Source organism: Macrotis lagotis, chromosome 1 (assembly GCF_037893015.1).
Source record: "Macrotis lagotis isolate mMagLag1 chromosome 1, bilby.v1.9.chrom.fasta, whole genome shotgun sequence".
Lineage (NCBI taxonomy): Eukaryota > Metazoa > Chordata > Mammalia > Peramelemorphia > Peramelidae > Macrotis > Macrotis lagotis.
In genome coordinates, this window is record NC_133658.1 from 110,521,998 (window position 1) to 110,539,131 (window position 17,134).

General features: G+C 32.9%; 1 protein-coding gene across 1 annotated transcript in view; it reads right to left on the minus strand.

Moving 5' to 3' along the window:
- Positions 1 to 736: 736 nt before the first annotated feature.
- The window catches only part of PNPT1 (polyribonucleotide nucleotidyltransferase 1), a 54,588-nt gene continuing 38,190 nt past the window's right edge, over positions 737 to 17,134 (minus strand). Inside the window, exons 22-28 of the mRNA XM_074206472.1 lie at positions 15,207 to 15,290; positions 14,659 to 14,742; positions 13,613 to 13,719; positions 13,469 to 13,524; positions 11,279 to 11,357; positions 10,711 to 10,758; positions 737 to 9,078 (exon numbers count right to left, since the gene is read on the minus strand). Coding sequence (XP_074062573.1) covers positions 8,920 to 9,078; positions 10,711 to 10,758; positions 11,279 to 11,357; positions 13,469 to 13,524; positions 13,613 to 13,719; positions 14,659 to 14,742; positions 15,207 to 15,290 — 617 coding nt within the window. The 3' untranslated portion in view covers positions 737 to 8,919. The remainder of the gene's footprint in view (positions 9,079 to 10,710; positions 10,759 to 11,278; positions 11,358 to 13,468; positions 13,525 to 13,612; positions 13,720 to 14,658; positions 14,743 to 15,206; positions 15,291 to 17,134) is intronic.

Consider the following 17,134-nt stretch of genomic DNA (forward strand, 5'->3'; position numbering starts at 1 on the left):
GTAATCCTGGTTCTGCTTATTTCACTTTATATCAATTCACATCAGTCTTCAATGCTTCTCTGTATTCATATTTTTTCTTTTAGTATAGTTCATATACTATAACTTCATTAGGCATTCCTCAATCATTCTGTTTTCATCAATTCTGTTTACATTTTGTTGTTTCTAAGACAGTATTGCTATGGATATCTTTCTCTTTGTCATTGACCAGGTTAGGGTATAAGCCAAGTAATGGATTCTCTGGAGCCAAAGGACATAGGTATTTTAATTACTTTGCATACTTTGAAGTTATTTTCTAGAATAGTTGGAACATTTCATAGTTCCACCAACAGTATATTTGTCTAGGGCAGTTATCTAACACAGTGGATAGAGCACTAGACCTGAAGACAGGAGGAGCTGAGTTCATTTTCAACCTCAGATACTTAATTACTTAGCTGTGTGACCTTAGGCAAGTCACTTAATCCCATTGCCTTGCAAAAGCCAAACAAAAACAAAACCAGTATATTGATCCAGTGCCTTTTCCCCCATAACCCTTCTAGCAAAGATTGGTGTACTATTTGTCATTTTTGTCACTACCATGTTTTTTTAAATTTTTTTTTATTTTTAAAAATATCTTCCAGTTACATTTTATTTTTCATCAATTCCTGAGTTCAACAATCTGATCTAGAATATTGTGAAAAAGAGAGATTAGAGAGTAAAAACAAGAGATAGAAGGTACTTTGGAGGTAATTTAATCCCTCTCTGTTTAGTCCTGAGTAAGATGTGCCAATTTAGAGAATTCATCCCAAATGCCTATTTATGCCCACTGTGGTAGATTATTCAAAACTTGTATTAGTCTGAACAGCCACATCAGAAACACTGCATTTTGACTCTGACATAGTGATGCCATTTTGTATCTTTTTTAAAAATAGTATTTATTTTTTCCAGTTTCATGCAAAGATAGTTTTCAGCATACATCTTTTTATAAGTTTTGAGCATCACTTTCCTGATATTGTAGTCTTCAAAAATGAAGGACAAAACATAAAACAAAAAGTTTCCCATTTTCTTAATCTTCCTTTCCCTATTTCTCCCCATGACAGTGAGTAATTTGATACATGTACTATCATGCTTAATATATTTCCATATTAATCATGTTGTGAAAGAAGAATCAGTACTAAGGGGGAAAACCATGAGAAAGAAAAAAGAAGTTTTAAAAAATGAAAATGGTATGTCTTAGACTGCATTCAGGTTCCAGTTTTTTTCTGGATATGGATGGCATTTTTCATCACAAGTCTTTTAGAATTGTCTTTGATCACTGAACTACTGAGAGAGCTAAGTCCATCTGAATTGATTGTTTTGCTGCTAATGTATACAGTATTGTTCTGGTTCATTAATAAGAATTAATGAAAAAGCAAAATTCATTAATACTAATGTAGCAACTCAACATCAGTTCATGCAAGTCTTTCCAGGCCTTTATGAAGTCTGCCCACTTATGATTTTAGAACAATAGTATTTCATCATAACTGTATATCAAAATTTGTTCAGTCATTCCCCAACTGATGGGAACCCCCTCAAATTCCAATTCTTTGCCACTATAAAAAGAGTTGCTATAAATATTTGTATACATGTGAGTCTTTCCTCTTTTTTTTATGATCTCTTTGGGATACAGACCTAGTAATGTATTGCTGGATCAAAGAGTATGTACAGTGTTATTGCCCTTTGGGCATAGCTCCAAATTGCTCTCCAGAATGGTTGAATCAGTTCTCAACTCTGCCCGTTTTCCTACATCCCCCTCCAACATTGATCATTTTCTTCTATTGCCATTTTAACCAATCTGATAGCTGGGAGGTAATAACTCAGAGTTGTTTTAATTTGCATTTCTCTAATCAATAGTAATTTAGAGCATTTTTCATATGATTATAGATAGCTTTAATTTCTTCATTTGAAAACTGCCTGTTCATATCCTTTGACCACTTATCAACTGGGAAATAACATGTATTCTTATAAATTTAATTCAGTTCTCTTTATATTTTAGAAATGAATCCTTTATCAGAAACACTAGCTATGAAAGTTGTTCCCCAACTTTCTGCATTCCTTCTGATCTTGGTTGCATTGGTTTTATTTAATTTCACATAATCAAAATTATCCATTTTGCATTTTATAATATCCTCTTATATTTGGTCAAACTCCTCCCCTCTCCATGGATCAGACAAACTGTTCCTAGTTCTCCTGATTAGCTTATGCTATCACCCTTTATGTCAAACTCTTGTACATATTTTTACTTTATCTTAGTATAAGATGTGAATACCATGCTTTAATTAATGTAACTTTGCATGGAATTTTGTGGCTGCCACATCTTACCATTGGCTCTTAGAGCTTATAGTTCATCAAGATTTCTGGGTCGTTTCAGATACAAAATGGCTTTGTGGCTATGTAATTTTTATTTGAATTTTTATTGAATGCAAGTGCTATTTTTTTGCCTGTCTTTGTATCCCAGTGCTTTATATGTTGCTTTCTATATAATAAGTGTTTTTAAAATGCTTATTGATTGATTTTGTAGTTAGGGAGTTGATTTTTCAAACTTATAGGTCTTTACATTTATCATTAGTGCTTCATTTTGTTAGATTAGACCCAATATTCTATCTAGACTATCAATACCTTTAAAAATCTTGACTGTGATTCAGAGTATTAACCATCTCTCCTAGTTTTGTTTTATCTGAAAATCAGATAAACATAAGCTTTGGAAAGAATCAAGGTCAACCCACTAAGATAAATGTTAAACAGAATAAGGACATGTGCAGATAGATTCCCTGAACACACCAGAATTCCTTCCCACATTAAACCATTAATAACTACTGTTGAGTCATCATCTAATTCCTTTTCATTTTTTTCTTATAAACATGGGAATTTGCCAAATGCTTTTCTTAAATCTAAGTAAATATAACAAGAAGATTCATCAATTCTACCATTTTAGTGTCTGATCTACTCTTTATGAATCCATGCAGGTACTTTGAGAGCACTTTTTCTAGTTGTTCAAAAACAATTCCTTTAATAATGGGCACTATAATGTTGCAGGAATCAGTCAAGCTCACAGGTTTGATAGATTGAAGACTCATTTTTTTTGAAACCAAGGACTGCACTTTGTTCTGTGACTCTTCTGCTCTTCATTCACATTTCTTCATGAGAGTGGCTCTAGTCACATCTAAATTAACTCAATTGCAGTTTGTCTGGGAACTTGATTTCATTGAGAGAATACTCTTTTTAACTGTCTACCTACTCACTTTTGCTTTCATTTATTAGCCATTTTTGCCATGTCCTTTCTGATACAAAGTACATTAATTCTCTTGGCAGAGGAAACAGAAGTGACAAGGTTGAACTGCTTTGCCTTCTCTCCATTGTCTTATGCTTTCTGATGTAACCTGAATACCTCAAGGATATGGAGCAGTGTGTGACAGGAGTTGAATTTCCAAGGGCTAGAATAAAAACTCTGGGATTATGATCATGAGATTGAGTACTTTGAGTGCAGTAGAAGAGGGAGGCAGGAAACAGAGAGAAATCTCAAAGGTATTTTGATCAGATAACTACTAGGTTGTGGCAAACATAATTGACTTTATATAAATCACTGAAAAATTTTTCCATTATCTTCTTGACTGTTCCTTTTTTGGGGGGGAGGTCCATTTTAAAGACTCTCATAAGCTGGGTCCTGCCTATCTTTTTAAATTGATTTCATTGATTCTACTTAACAGTATTCAAAATTAGGCCCTAGTTGAATTCCACCCTGTGCTCCATAATTGCTAATGTTTCACCTGCTCTAGAAAATGCCTTAATTTGTCCTTATGTTGTTTTCTCTATTAGAATATTAATTACTTTATGGCAATGACTATCAAATTTTGTGATGGTATACTCAGCTTTCAGCATAGTTCCAGACATTAACAGCAACAGAAAAATGCTAAAGAGCCTATTGTAAGCCTTATCCTGTGCTAGATACAAAGACAAAAACTGAAGTCCCTGCCTTTAAGAGGCCTATGTTTTCAGTCCTTTCATTATTCATGCTAGAATCCTTGTAGATGTTTGAGAGAATTGTGGTAATCGCATGTAGGCATTTAAATGTTTATGTGAATTAGAGTTCAACTCTAAAGTTATTCCTCTTAATTCAGTAGCACTTTTGCAAGCTTGAAGATTCATCATTTGATAATTCTTTGATATATATTCAACTTTCTCCTTCAGTCCACTTACTTTCCAAATCACACACACACACACACACACACACACACACACACACACATATATATCCTTGAAGTTTTATACTTCTCATCCCCCACAATCTGTAATATATTTAGATCAAAAATGCTTTTCTGTTTTCCCTTTGGGTAACCTGCAATTTTGATACTTTGAAGTTCAAGTTATTCAATGAGTAAAGCCATCACTGCTTATCAGTTATATTGTTTACGAAACAAAGCATACTGGAAGCCATTCTTCTTTTCCCTGATATGCTGCCAAACCTCACAGAATGTTTTTTGTTGTACATATTTTTCTTATTGATAGAGTAACTCACACAATTAGGGTGTGTAGGCTTTGCATAATTAGAACAATACTTAGAGCAATCTATGTCTCTCCTTGTTAACAAGTACAATCTGTTTGACTTGTGATGGAACTTGGTCTGGTTTCCTGTCACAAAGATGGTGACATTTTGTTTTACAATAATAATCATGCTGAGAGATAAAAAAGGAATTTTACACATAGTAAATCAAGACACAAAAAAAAGAAAGTACGTGTGTGTGTGTGTGTGTGTGTGTGTGTGTGTGTGTGTGTGTGTGTGTGTGTGTGATCCTAATTCAAATGCTCTCTGGACAGCATTCCTGTGGTAAACTTGTTAAATATACTTAATTTACATGGCATTTATTAAATAAAAATAAGTATAAAGGACTTTTAACCATTTTCTTTGTCTCAGCTACCAATTTCCTTTATTTGTGATGTCTATTTCTGGAAAGATGTAATGTGGATTTGAATATAGTAAAGTAACTAAAAATAAAATAAGGATAGCAATAGGAAAGAGGATCTCTAAAGGTGGTAGATGTTGCTTGGCATCTGTGAAGAAGTGACTTCCATATTTAGGCAATGGATTTTGAGTTAAATTTCTCTTAAGCAAACAAGCTTATAGCATACAAAGAGGTAAAATTTATGACTTTTTAAAAAGAAAAATAATAGATCAAGGAGACATACATTTTTAACATGTTGATGCTAGCCTTCAACCTATGAAAGAAATGGGGATTCTCTAAGACTTTAGAAGAAAAACTATATTTATGCTTTATACTGAATTCTTTTCCCTTTGTTTTTTAGCAAGGCAGTGGGGTTAAGTGACTTGCTCAAGGTCATACAGCTAGGTAATTAAGTGTAAGGCCAGATTTGAACTCTAGATAAGAATCAGTGCTCTATCCTCTGCCACCTAGCTGCCCTATTTTTCCCTTTCTTGCTACTGTTAATTCATTTCAGCCATAGTAGTTCTCTATGACAAAAGGAAAAATGGGTATCTAAAAATTAGGAAATATGACTTTTTAAGAGAGGCATCAATAAATGAGGTCAAGAAAGATGGGAATGTGCTTTTGTAAAATAAAACTATATTCTACCATAAAGACTATACAAAGTTTCATTTTTCCCAAACCCTATTTATTTATTTATTTATTTTTAGGTTTTTGCAAGGCAAATGGGGTTAAGTGGCTTGCCCAAGGCTACACAGCTAGGTAATTATTAAGTGTCTGAGGTCAAATTTGAAACCAGGTACTCCTGACTCCAGGGCAGGTGCTTTATCCACTACACCACCTAGCTGCCCTCACCCTATTTATTTTCAAGGAAAATATAAAGCATTGTAGGATTTAGAGTATGAAAGAAGCTTAGCAGGCATTTGGTTCAGCTGATATCCAAAGGAATCTTCATTATATCTGACAAATGGAAATCCTGGAAGCAATCCTTTCCATTTTTGGACAGCTCTAATTGTTAGGAAGTTTTTCTTGACATCAAGCCCAAATTCATCTCTTTGTAACTTCCATTTATTGCTGTTGATTATGCCCTTTAAGGACAAACAAACTAATCCTTCCTCACGTAAGCCTTCAAATATTTGGAACTATCATATCCCTCTGGAGTCCTTACTTTTTTCTCCAGGTTAAACATGCCCCATTCCTTCAACCAATTTTTTTTTTGTTAAGAACTTTTATAAAAACTTTTCCTGATTGCTCTTGGGGCATTCACCAACTTTATTCATGTGCTTCTTAAATTGTGACCTGAGCATAATGCCTTTGTTGAGATCTGACAAAGAGTGTAGTGGTGTTATTACCTGGAGGTTATACCCCTCCAAAAGCAACCTGAGATTTGGCTGTTATATCACATTACTGACTCATACTGAGACTGTAGTCATTAAAACTGTCAGATATTTTCCAGAACTGCTGTCTGTTTCCTTCATTTTAGAATTGTGAAATTAAACATTTTGTACCTAAATGCAAGACTACATTTATCCTCACCAAATTTCATGTTTTGTGACTTCTGCAAATTTGATGAACCTAGCATTTAAGTCTAAGTCACTGACAAAAATGTTAGCAAGCAATGAGGCAAGTAAACATAACTGGGGTAATCAACTAGAGATCTCCTGCCCTATTGACACAGAACTATTAGAAACTACCCTTGAATCTAGGAATCCTACCAGTTAAAAATTCACCTGATTGCATTATTATATAATTTCTACTTCTCTACTTTTTCAACAAGAATAGTATGAGATACACCAAAATTTTAGTAGTAGGTAAACTATTACTATAGCATTATTACTCTTACTATAGTTTTAGATCTTAATACTGACATTTAAAAAAAAAGGCTTAGTTTGGCTAGGACAATCTTAATATTCCATGAACTTTGATGTTGTATAGTCTTAGTTTTTAAATTGTGGGTCAAACTTTTGTAAATCTTTTATTTTTCCTAAATCTTAATCCTTATCCATAGTATGTATTCTCCACTTTAAAATGAACACATAAAAATTTTACATTTTGATATTTTTCTTGATGTGGACAATTTTACCCATGATTTATTTGCACATTTCTTGAAATAAGCTAGAAAATGATTTCTCAGATTATGATCTATTCAAAATTTACATCTTTGGGTACTTAAGACTAATATCTATTGGCAACCTTTTAATTTTCCTACATCTTATATCTAGGACAATATGCAAAACACATGTCGAATGATCAAGATAGCATTGGAAGGGACCTCAGGAGTCATAGTGTTCAACCCTCTCTTTTTACAGGTGAGGAAATGAAGCCCAGAGAGGTGGAGGTCACATATAAAGTACCAGAGCTAGGATCCAAAATCTGATTGTTTCACCTCTGATTCATTTTTTCTTTTCACTGAAGATTACATAGTTTTTAAGAAATGATCCAAATCTTACTTGTTATATAAACAAACTATTTTCTGGGTCTAAATATATAAAACTTTTGATGAGCATTAATATAAACTGTTAAGTACTATTCCAAAAGTTTGTATACAAATATATTTTTTTAAAAAGGCAACTTCATTTCCAAAAGCTTAGTGCTAGGGCAGAGTCTGTTAACTTGTTTATAAAAAATATTTTGAAAATTATTTCGGTGAAATCGATTCCCTTTATAATCCTATTTTATTTTATATATCCTTATCTAGAGAAGGGATCAATACTACATCAGAATGGCAAAGGAGTCTGTGATACATTGCAACTTTCTTTACTGTGGTTTGGCATAAAAAATTAAATGGGAATATTTTGGAAGTTTTGTGGAAGGTCATCAAGCTCAGAAATGTATAAAATATATGCAAGATGTAACATCAACATATTTTATAATTTAATACGATGCTAGTTCAGACATCTTCTCTGGTAGGAAGGGAGAACCAAAAAATTTTACATAGATTTCTGGATAACTATGTCACTAATCCCCAAGATGTGGAATGGATAGCTGTAGTATTAAAAAAAAATGAGTAGAAAGGGAAAGTTGATTACTTTTTTTTGGTAAAATCTAGCTTCAATATTTTACAGACTCATTTCGAACCAGCAACTGGTCTAACTTGAATTGGCTACAAATAAAAAGTGGGTTCATTGATACTGATTATTAAAGAATAAGATTTGTTTGTGTTGAGACCCATTAGAACTGTAAATGGAAATTTCTATTTCTATAATTTCTTATTACTACCCATGTGTAAAAGTGTTTCAAGGATCATAGATGTTGAGGTGGGAACTTCAGAAGTCATCCCTTCATTATATACATGAAGAAACTGAGGCCCAGGAAGGTAAAGTCCCTTGCCCAGTGTCATAGTAGTATTGTCATTAGGGGGATCTGAACAGAGGTCCTGAGTCCAGTGTTATATTTTTCAATGACCTCATACTACTTCTCTCTATGGTAGTTCTAAGTATGTCCTATAGTAGGGCTGTCCAAAATGCAGTCTGCAGTGAGATTTTATGCAGCCCCCTTTGGGTTTACTAAAAGCTTTAGTAAACAAAGCTGAAGTACTGCAAAACTCTCACTAAAATGGCAAATCAAAATATATTGTCAATTGTTTCAATAAAAACTTTTGAAAGTAAGGTTGGACAACCATATCCTAGAGTATAAACACATCACTTTCTTTTTTTGGCAAGGCAATGGGGTTAAGTGACTTGCCTAAGTCACACAGCTAAATAAGTATTAAGTGTCTGAGACCAGATTTGAACTCAGCAGGTCCTCCTAACTCCAGGGTCGGCATTCTATCCATAAAACCTCCTAAATTAAAAAAATGGAAATGATATGGACTCCTGTTAAAATTAAGTATTAACTGGAAAAATCAAACTAATTTAAATACAAATTATAGGCATGTATTTGTGTTACATATAAATCTGAACAACAGACATTCAGGAACTTTGGAAATCTTGATCGGTATATAAATAACTTTTTTTTCACATTATTACTGGGAAGAAGAACTGGATGACTGTGGAACAGAGTCTCCCATTACAATACTGCTTCTATCACTTAAAGTTTTGATAACATTTGTAGCTGGAGCCTGAAGCACTTTTCGTGAAAGCCTCATTCTCCCATCAGCAGGGTCACGTCCAAAGTACTTCACCTGTTGTTGGATAATGACAGAGATTTACCAGAATTAAAAACTATCTTTTCAAATCAAATAAGTTAAATTTAAGATATCTTTGATAAGCATAGTTTTCTACAGATAGTGACTTCAGTGTTGTATAAATGAGTAACCTAATATCATTATCTTAATATCAGAAATATATATATATGTGATTTTTATGAATGAAAATGATACTAAGGAAGATGCATTCCTGGTAAATTTGCTTTGTGAATATACCCTGGGACCATGAGATCTTTCCATTTCAACTGAAGATAAAATTACCTGTTTGTATTTTCTGTGAACAATTTGAGAAGAGGGAATATCAACCTTTTTTTTGTATCCTCTTTACTTAGTGGTATTCTGCATATAGAAAATATGTAATGAATATTTCTTTACCTAGTCATTCATTTCCTACTTTCTCCCAGTCTCCAAAATCTACTTTGGGATATAATCTGATTTAACTGTATTATGCCAATCTCAGATTCCTTAGGCTTTCTATCTTAGTGGAATGACATAAGGCTTTATCAGGAAAGTCTTCTCCATTTGGTCCTATGATCTTCTAGCCTTTGGCTATATCTGGCCTGGCCTTGATTCCCTATTACTACATTTCTTTTGTTCTCTTGGAAGAAATTATAGAAAAAGATGTCCCAGGTGTCATATTTCTTTGAGGGTTGCTATATAAAGTGTGGCAAGGATGTAATTTATTTAAAATATTATGAAAACACACCAAAGACTTGAACATATCATTTATACTAACACCCATCCTTTGTCAAAAAATTTCCAATGGTTTCCCTTTGCATACAAAATAAAATCCAAACAGTTTATCATTAGGGGATTTCATCATCTAAGTTTTTACTCTCCTACTGAATATGTCAAAGCAGAATACTTACTGCCCCATGAATGTTTTTTGTGCTTTAAAAGTTTTTCCAAGCTTTTACTCACACCACTCCCCTTGTTAACTTTTATATATCTTTCAAGGTTTGGCTCAATTCTTCTGTCCATGAAACTTTTCTAGGTTCTTTATCCCTAACAGTGAAATCTTTCCTCCCTAAATGCAAACTACTCATTGGGCAATTAATTTTGAGCAGTCTTATGCCACCTTTTTTTCTGATATTAACTCACATATTTAACTTTTTAAAGTCTTAATGCCTTATTTCTCCTACTAAATCTTTTATTTGTTTGTATCAACTTGAGATACCTTGCACAGAAAAAGCCACTAATAAATGTATGCTGAATTGAGTTTATTTGATTTAAATAGAAGTTGTTCAAATAAACACAAAGAGGATTTACACTGATATACTGTTACACATAATAGATATGCAATTTTTTATTTTGCAAGGCAATGGGGTTAAGTGGTTTGCCCAAGGACACACAGCTAAGTAATTATTAAGTGTCTGAGGCTTGATTTGAACTCAGGCACTCCTAATTCCAGGACCAGTGCTCTATCTCTATCTACTGTACCTAGCCACCCTATAGATATATAATTTAAGAAAAATCTGTTGGAACAATGCATATGAATAATATACTTAACATTAAGCATAAGTGTATTTTTTCTTTTTAGTTTTACTTTCCAGAAAGAGATATTATAGACAAATTCTAATTTCAAGACTAGAATATCAATCTACATACCTGAATTTCTTGACCAACTTCTAATCCCAAGGCACTTGGATGTTTTACCTGAAAAAGATGTCTTTGTGTGTTTAATTGTCAATGTAGAATTGTACCGAGTTTGTAACTAAGCATTAAGGCTCCTGGGGTGCTCTCTGGGTTTGACATCTGTCTGGTTTAACCTAAAAAAATACTTGGAATCATATCTATCACATGGATATGGTATAAGCATTAAGCACTGAGAATATAAGCATGTTTTCCATTAGTAACACTTCTGCCTTATTTTATGTACATATTCCATGACTTTTCAGACAAAAAATGTATGAATGATTCTTTTCTTTTCTTTTTTTTTTTTTAAGGTTTTTCAAGGCAATGGGGCTAAGTGGCTTGCCCAAGGCCATATGGCTAGGTAATTATTAAGTGTCTGAGGTTGGATCTGAACCCAGGTACTCATGACTCCAAGGCCACTGCTCTATTCACTGCGCCACTGAATGATTCTTTTCCATGTAGCTGGAAAGTTTTAAAATTTTAAAATAAATAACCCCAGTTTCTGGTTGTGTCCACCCCTAATCCCCCTTTTATTTTTTACCTTTCTCTGATCAAGTTGGGTGTTATGAAGGAGTACTGCAGTCATATTTGGATAAAGTTTTATCATTACTCCTGTCTCTCTGCAAAAAAGAACCAAGATGATTTCAATATTGTTTTTGTGTGTTAACTGAAAATGAAACTGGGGCTTTTCAAAGAACAAATCTAATCTAAAAAAAAAAAGCTTTTCACAGCATATTTTGTACAAAACTTGATAGTATGTCTTCAAAAGCTTAATTTTTAAGTAAAAGTTTTTTAAAGGACTTTAGAACTTGCCATTATTTATTTTGTAAAGCAAAGAGGAAATGGACCCCATAGGAAAAGCAGAAAGCATCAATAAAGGCTTTCAGAAATATATTTCTTTTTTTTTTGGTTTACCTTTACAGGTAAACATGCTTGTTCTGGAAAAAAATATAAGTTGTACTTCATAAAATTAATCTCATAATTAATATTTTGAGGTTGTATAGGATTATAGAACATCACATTAAAAAAACACCTCACTTTCCTCCATTCAACCTCTCAATAATAAAAAGATAAACTCAATTTCTTATTTGCAGAATGAAATATTTTTATTGCTTTTTTATCTTTAAGTAAATAAAATACTGGGTCTCACTTAAATGTTCTCACAAAAGTATTTCTTATATAGGTATTTAGTAGTTAGTACTTGGAAATTTTGAAGGCTTTCTGAGTTATGCTATCAGATCTAGCACAAATAAACATTTACAACAAAAAGAGATAAGAAAGCAAGCTCCACTGTAATGAAAAGAGGTATTGACAAAAATCAAGCATTAAACTTAAATGTTTCAAAATGACTTAATATTAAAATTCATAAAGAAAAAAATTGAACTGTAGGAAGATATAGACAGTACTATATAACAGTGGTAACAAATTTCAGTATCTTTCAGTTTTGGACATGAATGAGAAACAGGAGAGGAAACAGAACAAATAGCTGAAGAAATTAGAGCTAAAAGACTTATAGTGTCTTCTTAAATGTGTTTGTTAATACTGCACTGAAGTAGGGAAGAACTTGAGGCAGAAGGTGCAGCAGACTGCGTCTCCTTGCCTCAAGTTCTTCCCTACTTTAGTCCATTCTCCACACAGCTATGAAACTGATCTTTTCAAAGTACAGGTTTGATCATGTTAATTGATTTCTCCCAGCCCCTTGCCCCTCCCCCCAAGACTCAGTAAACTCCAGTGGTTCCATATTACCTTCAATATAAAATACAAATCCCCTGTTTGGCATTCAAAATCCAATCTTTCAGTGTTCTTATACTTTGCTTCCCCTCCAAGAACTCTGTGATCCAGCAACAATGGCCTCCTTGTTGCACATAACACTATCTTCAGGATCAGGATATTTTATTTGACTTCACCCTATATCTGACATTCTTTTCTTCTTGCTTCCGATGCCTGCCTTCCCTCAAGTCCTAGCTAAAATCCTACCATAAATAAGAAGGCTTTCCCTATCATTCTTCTTCTATGATTATCTCCAATTAATCCTGTATATAGCATGTTTATATATATATTGCTGGCACTAGATTATGGACTCTCTTGAGAGCAGGGACTGTGTTTTTTCCCCTTTGTTTGGGCCTTTCTTTATAACCTCAGTGCTGGACATAGTCATATATTACTTATTGATTTGACTACTAATAATGGCATGAAGTACCACTGAAACCAAGACCACAAATTATAATTAAGCATTTTAGAAGACAAAAAGTTAGATCAAAATAGAATTGGATTTTGGGGAAGATTAACATTTAAAGAAATCTATATAATTCCAAGTGTGAAGAAATGCTATTTATTGTAATTTTTTAAATATGAATTTTAGATATGAAAGGGCCTTACTACATCTAGCTTCCTATTACAAATGAATTAACTGGCTTAGAAACAGAGACAGTAGTGTTGTCTGAGGTCAAAACACTAGTATGAGACACAGCCAAGGCTACAGATACTTCAAGGTTTCTTGGTGACCTATTTTCTTCTACTTTCTTTTGTTTTTTTTTAGCTTTTTTGCAAGGCAATGGGGTTAAGTGGCTTGCCCAAGGCCACACAGCTAGGTAATTAATAAGTGTCTGAGGCTGGATTTGAACTCAGGTACTCCTGAGTCCAGGGCCAGTGCTCGATCCACTGCGCCACCTAGCTGCCCCTTAAAGTGATCTAAAAACCACCATTTTACATAAAATTAAGAGTGACTTACCTAATTTCAGTTATTGTGGCAGTATAAACTGCTCCAAATTCTAACTGATGCTCTTGCTGTAAAAATAAATTAAATCATAAAGATAAGATTCAAAAGGTAAACAAATAAAAAGTCTATAAAAAATAATGAAAGATGTAGTCTTACATCATCTTTGCAGATTTCAGTAATGAATTCTTTTGCTTCATTCATAGCACTAGGTGTTGGTGCAAATACTGAAAATGTTTCTTCATCCACCTGACTAACAGTTACCCCTTTCATAAAAAAGATTAAAAGTTTAATACTTCAAAATAACATTGAATTTATTAAAAGCACAGTTTAATTATTTATGCCAGAAAGTGTCAGTCTGTTAAACAGAGAAGGGTAGGTAGCAGGAATCTAAAAGGAGTTAGGCATAATTGGGGCTGTTCTGAAAAGTGTATTAGGTGAGAGAAAGGGAAGCAGATGGGTGGCAAACTACAGTTGCTATCAATAACAGTCAACCAATAAGCTTATTTTTAAACCTTTAATTTCACTCTTTTACTGAATGATTAAAAGGATTTCTACCTTTCTCTCTTGTTTTTTTCCTCCTTCTTACCCACAAAGTGGACAACAGTTGGAGTAGGGGATGTGATCAAGTTTAGTCCTTTAAAAGCCCTCATTTTAGTAGCTCTTTTCATCAAATTCTTTCCATATTCATAGATTACATAGGTTAAAGCAATCTTAGGTAGGTGTAAAATTGTAATATATGTAATATAAATAACTTTATTGATGAAAATTTTAAGTGTTTTATTTACCTGTATAACTCTTCTCAAAAATAGTCTTTTAAATAAGATAATTTAAAAGTAGGAAAAAAAGGAAATTTTATGTCATAGTGAAAATAATAGTAATATTTAATAGTAAAACAAGAAATTTTGTAGTAGGATAATTATGTCAGTTGTTAGTGTCTCCCCCTTCCCCCAATAACTAAAAAAACGAAATCACCCAACTAAATTGAAAGGCAGAATTTCCACATCTTTGGAACCAATCATGAAGTCTATTATGGATGATCCAGCATTTATTACTTTGGGATATTTCACTATTATAATGAAACCCATACTGCCAAGAAAACCTTCACATTCCACTTTTCTATTCTTTCATTTTCAAACCAGAAGAGATTTAAAGAATGAAGTTATACTCCATTAACACACAAACAGAAAAGAAGTATCTCTCACCTGTTTTGGCCTGAAGTTTTTTTAAGTTATATCCACCTGGTCCAACAAACTTTGTTCTTTTTGATAAAGGCACCTGAACTGTTTCTAAAATGCAGAAATACAAAATATATGGCCATATTCCAAAGACAGAAAACCAGAGGAAATCTGGGTCATATTTCATTTTATTGCAAAGTGAGGTACAAAAAAATATAAAAATAAAATCAGAAAAAAGCTTTTATTCATTGTGTTTTTGCAAACAAATTATTCTTGAAGTTTATATATTAAGTCACAGAAGTGGAAAGGTTCTAATCTACTTTGATGGAAATAGTTGTCATACAGAGAGTCATGCCAAAGTATATTCATTGAACTTTTGCATATTCATGTAAAAAATTTTCTTAAAATTCAAAGATACTATTGAATTTCATATTACCTAAAATTTTTTCAATCTTTTAATTTGATGAAGTTTGATATAAAGGTAAAAATATTTTCAAAGTAAAAATTATTCAGAATATTTAACATGCTAATATTAATAGTAAAAAGAGGAAATTAATATAATTTTTGGATATTACCTACAACTGGTCCATTTTCCTTTCTACTTTCTCGAGGTTTTGAAATTGTCTTGTTCATAATCTGTAATATTTCTCTCTTTGCCACTAAAGAGGAAAAATAAAGATATTACTGCAAAAAAAAAACCCCATTATTATATACAGCATAAAAGTCTGAAATACTCAGATCTTCTACAATTTGACCTCTACCTATTTCTTTAGGTAACATGATATGGTAGGCATTAAAAGTGCCTTGAAGCCAGGATGACCTTGGTCAAATGCTGTTTCTGACACCAACTGACTGTACAACATCAAGTCATTTAACCTCTCAGTGTTCTACTAAGCAGGTCTCTAATTAGCAGAAAAGATGCTTATACACATTGGTAGGTAGGTAGGTGTTTCCTCTCATGGAAGTTAAAAATGATCAATGAAATTACAGGCTTAATACTCATTACTGTACTTTTTTTTTTTTTAAAGATTTTTGCAAGGCAATGGGGTTAAGTGGTTTGCCCAAGGCCACACAGCTAGGTAATTATTAAGTGTCTGAGGTCGTATTTGAACTCAGGTATTCCTGACTCCAGGGCTGGTGCTCTATCCATTGTGCCACCTAGCTGCCCCTCTATACGTTATTTCTTAACTAAAAACATTTTCTGATTTTTCAAACAGCAAAAGAAAAAAAAAATCACATTCTCTCCTTCCCACTCCCCCCTCTTCCATACTGAGAAAAAACCTGTGATATTTATAGTCAAAAGTAAATTTCCATAATTATTGATTTTTTAAAAGAAAAAGATTCATTCTGTTATTAATATATTTGTACATTCTTTGTATGTTTTGCTTAGGAATATTTTCTTCCTAATCTTCTCTAACTCCTTATTCCTCGTTCTCTTGTTGAATCACATTTTTAAATTCCTGTACACAATTCTGCGTATGTGTGCTTTTCTTCTTTGACCAATTCGGTTGAGTGAGGTTCAAGTGTTACGCCATTCCTACTCCTTGTTCCTTGTTTGTCTAGACTCTCTTGAGGTCCCAGATGAGATAATTTCCCCTAACCTTCCTTTTTCTTCCCTTTTCTTCTTTTAAAATCATCAAGACTTAACAAAAGCATTACCAGGTTTTCTTTCTAATCAGTCTTATATCTCTGTGACCCCTAATGATGAAAGAGTTCAAAGAGGAATGTTTATTTCTTTATCATTGTTCATTTTTGTTTACTTTTGTTTATTTCTCTTAACTCCTGTGTTTGAACTTCAGAGTGACTATGCAGCTCTAGTCTTTTCATTAAAGTTAGTAGTCCTCTATTTCATTAAAAGATCTATTTTTCTCCTGTAGGATTATAATTAATAAGTAATTTTATTCTTGGTTGTAAGTCTTTGCCTTCTGGAATGTTGCAAGCTCTCTACTCCATTACTGTTGTACTTGCTAAACTGTGTGCGATCCTGTTTCCTCATTATTTGAATTCCTTCTTTCTGGCTGCATGTATTAATTTTTCGATTTCTGTTTTGCCCCTTAGTTCTGAGAGATCTGGAAAGTTTTCTTTGATAATTTCTTGAAATATGATGGCTAGGCTCTTGTTCAAGTGGTTCAACAATCTCCTTGATCTATTGTCCAAGTCAGTTGTTTTTACTATGAGAGTTTACATTTTATTCTTTTTTTTTTTTTCAGTCTTCTGACTTTAATTTTTTTGGTCTCAGGAGCCATTTGCTTCTATTTGGTCCACACAAATTTTCAGGAAGTTTGTTGCTCAGGCAAGGTATTGTATGTTTTCTGCCAAGATATTAGTTACCTTTCTACTTCTTTTTTCTATAATGTGCCTTTTTAAACATTTTCTCCTAGTATTCATTTTGTTTATAAAAATATACTTTTGAACTCCTTATTTTTTCCAAGAATTCTAGGCAAAACTTGTGTTCAAGCTAAAATTTCCAGAGACTTTACTTATGGATGTTCTGGAGTCATAG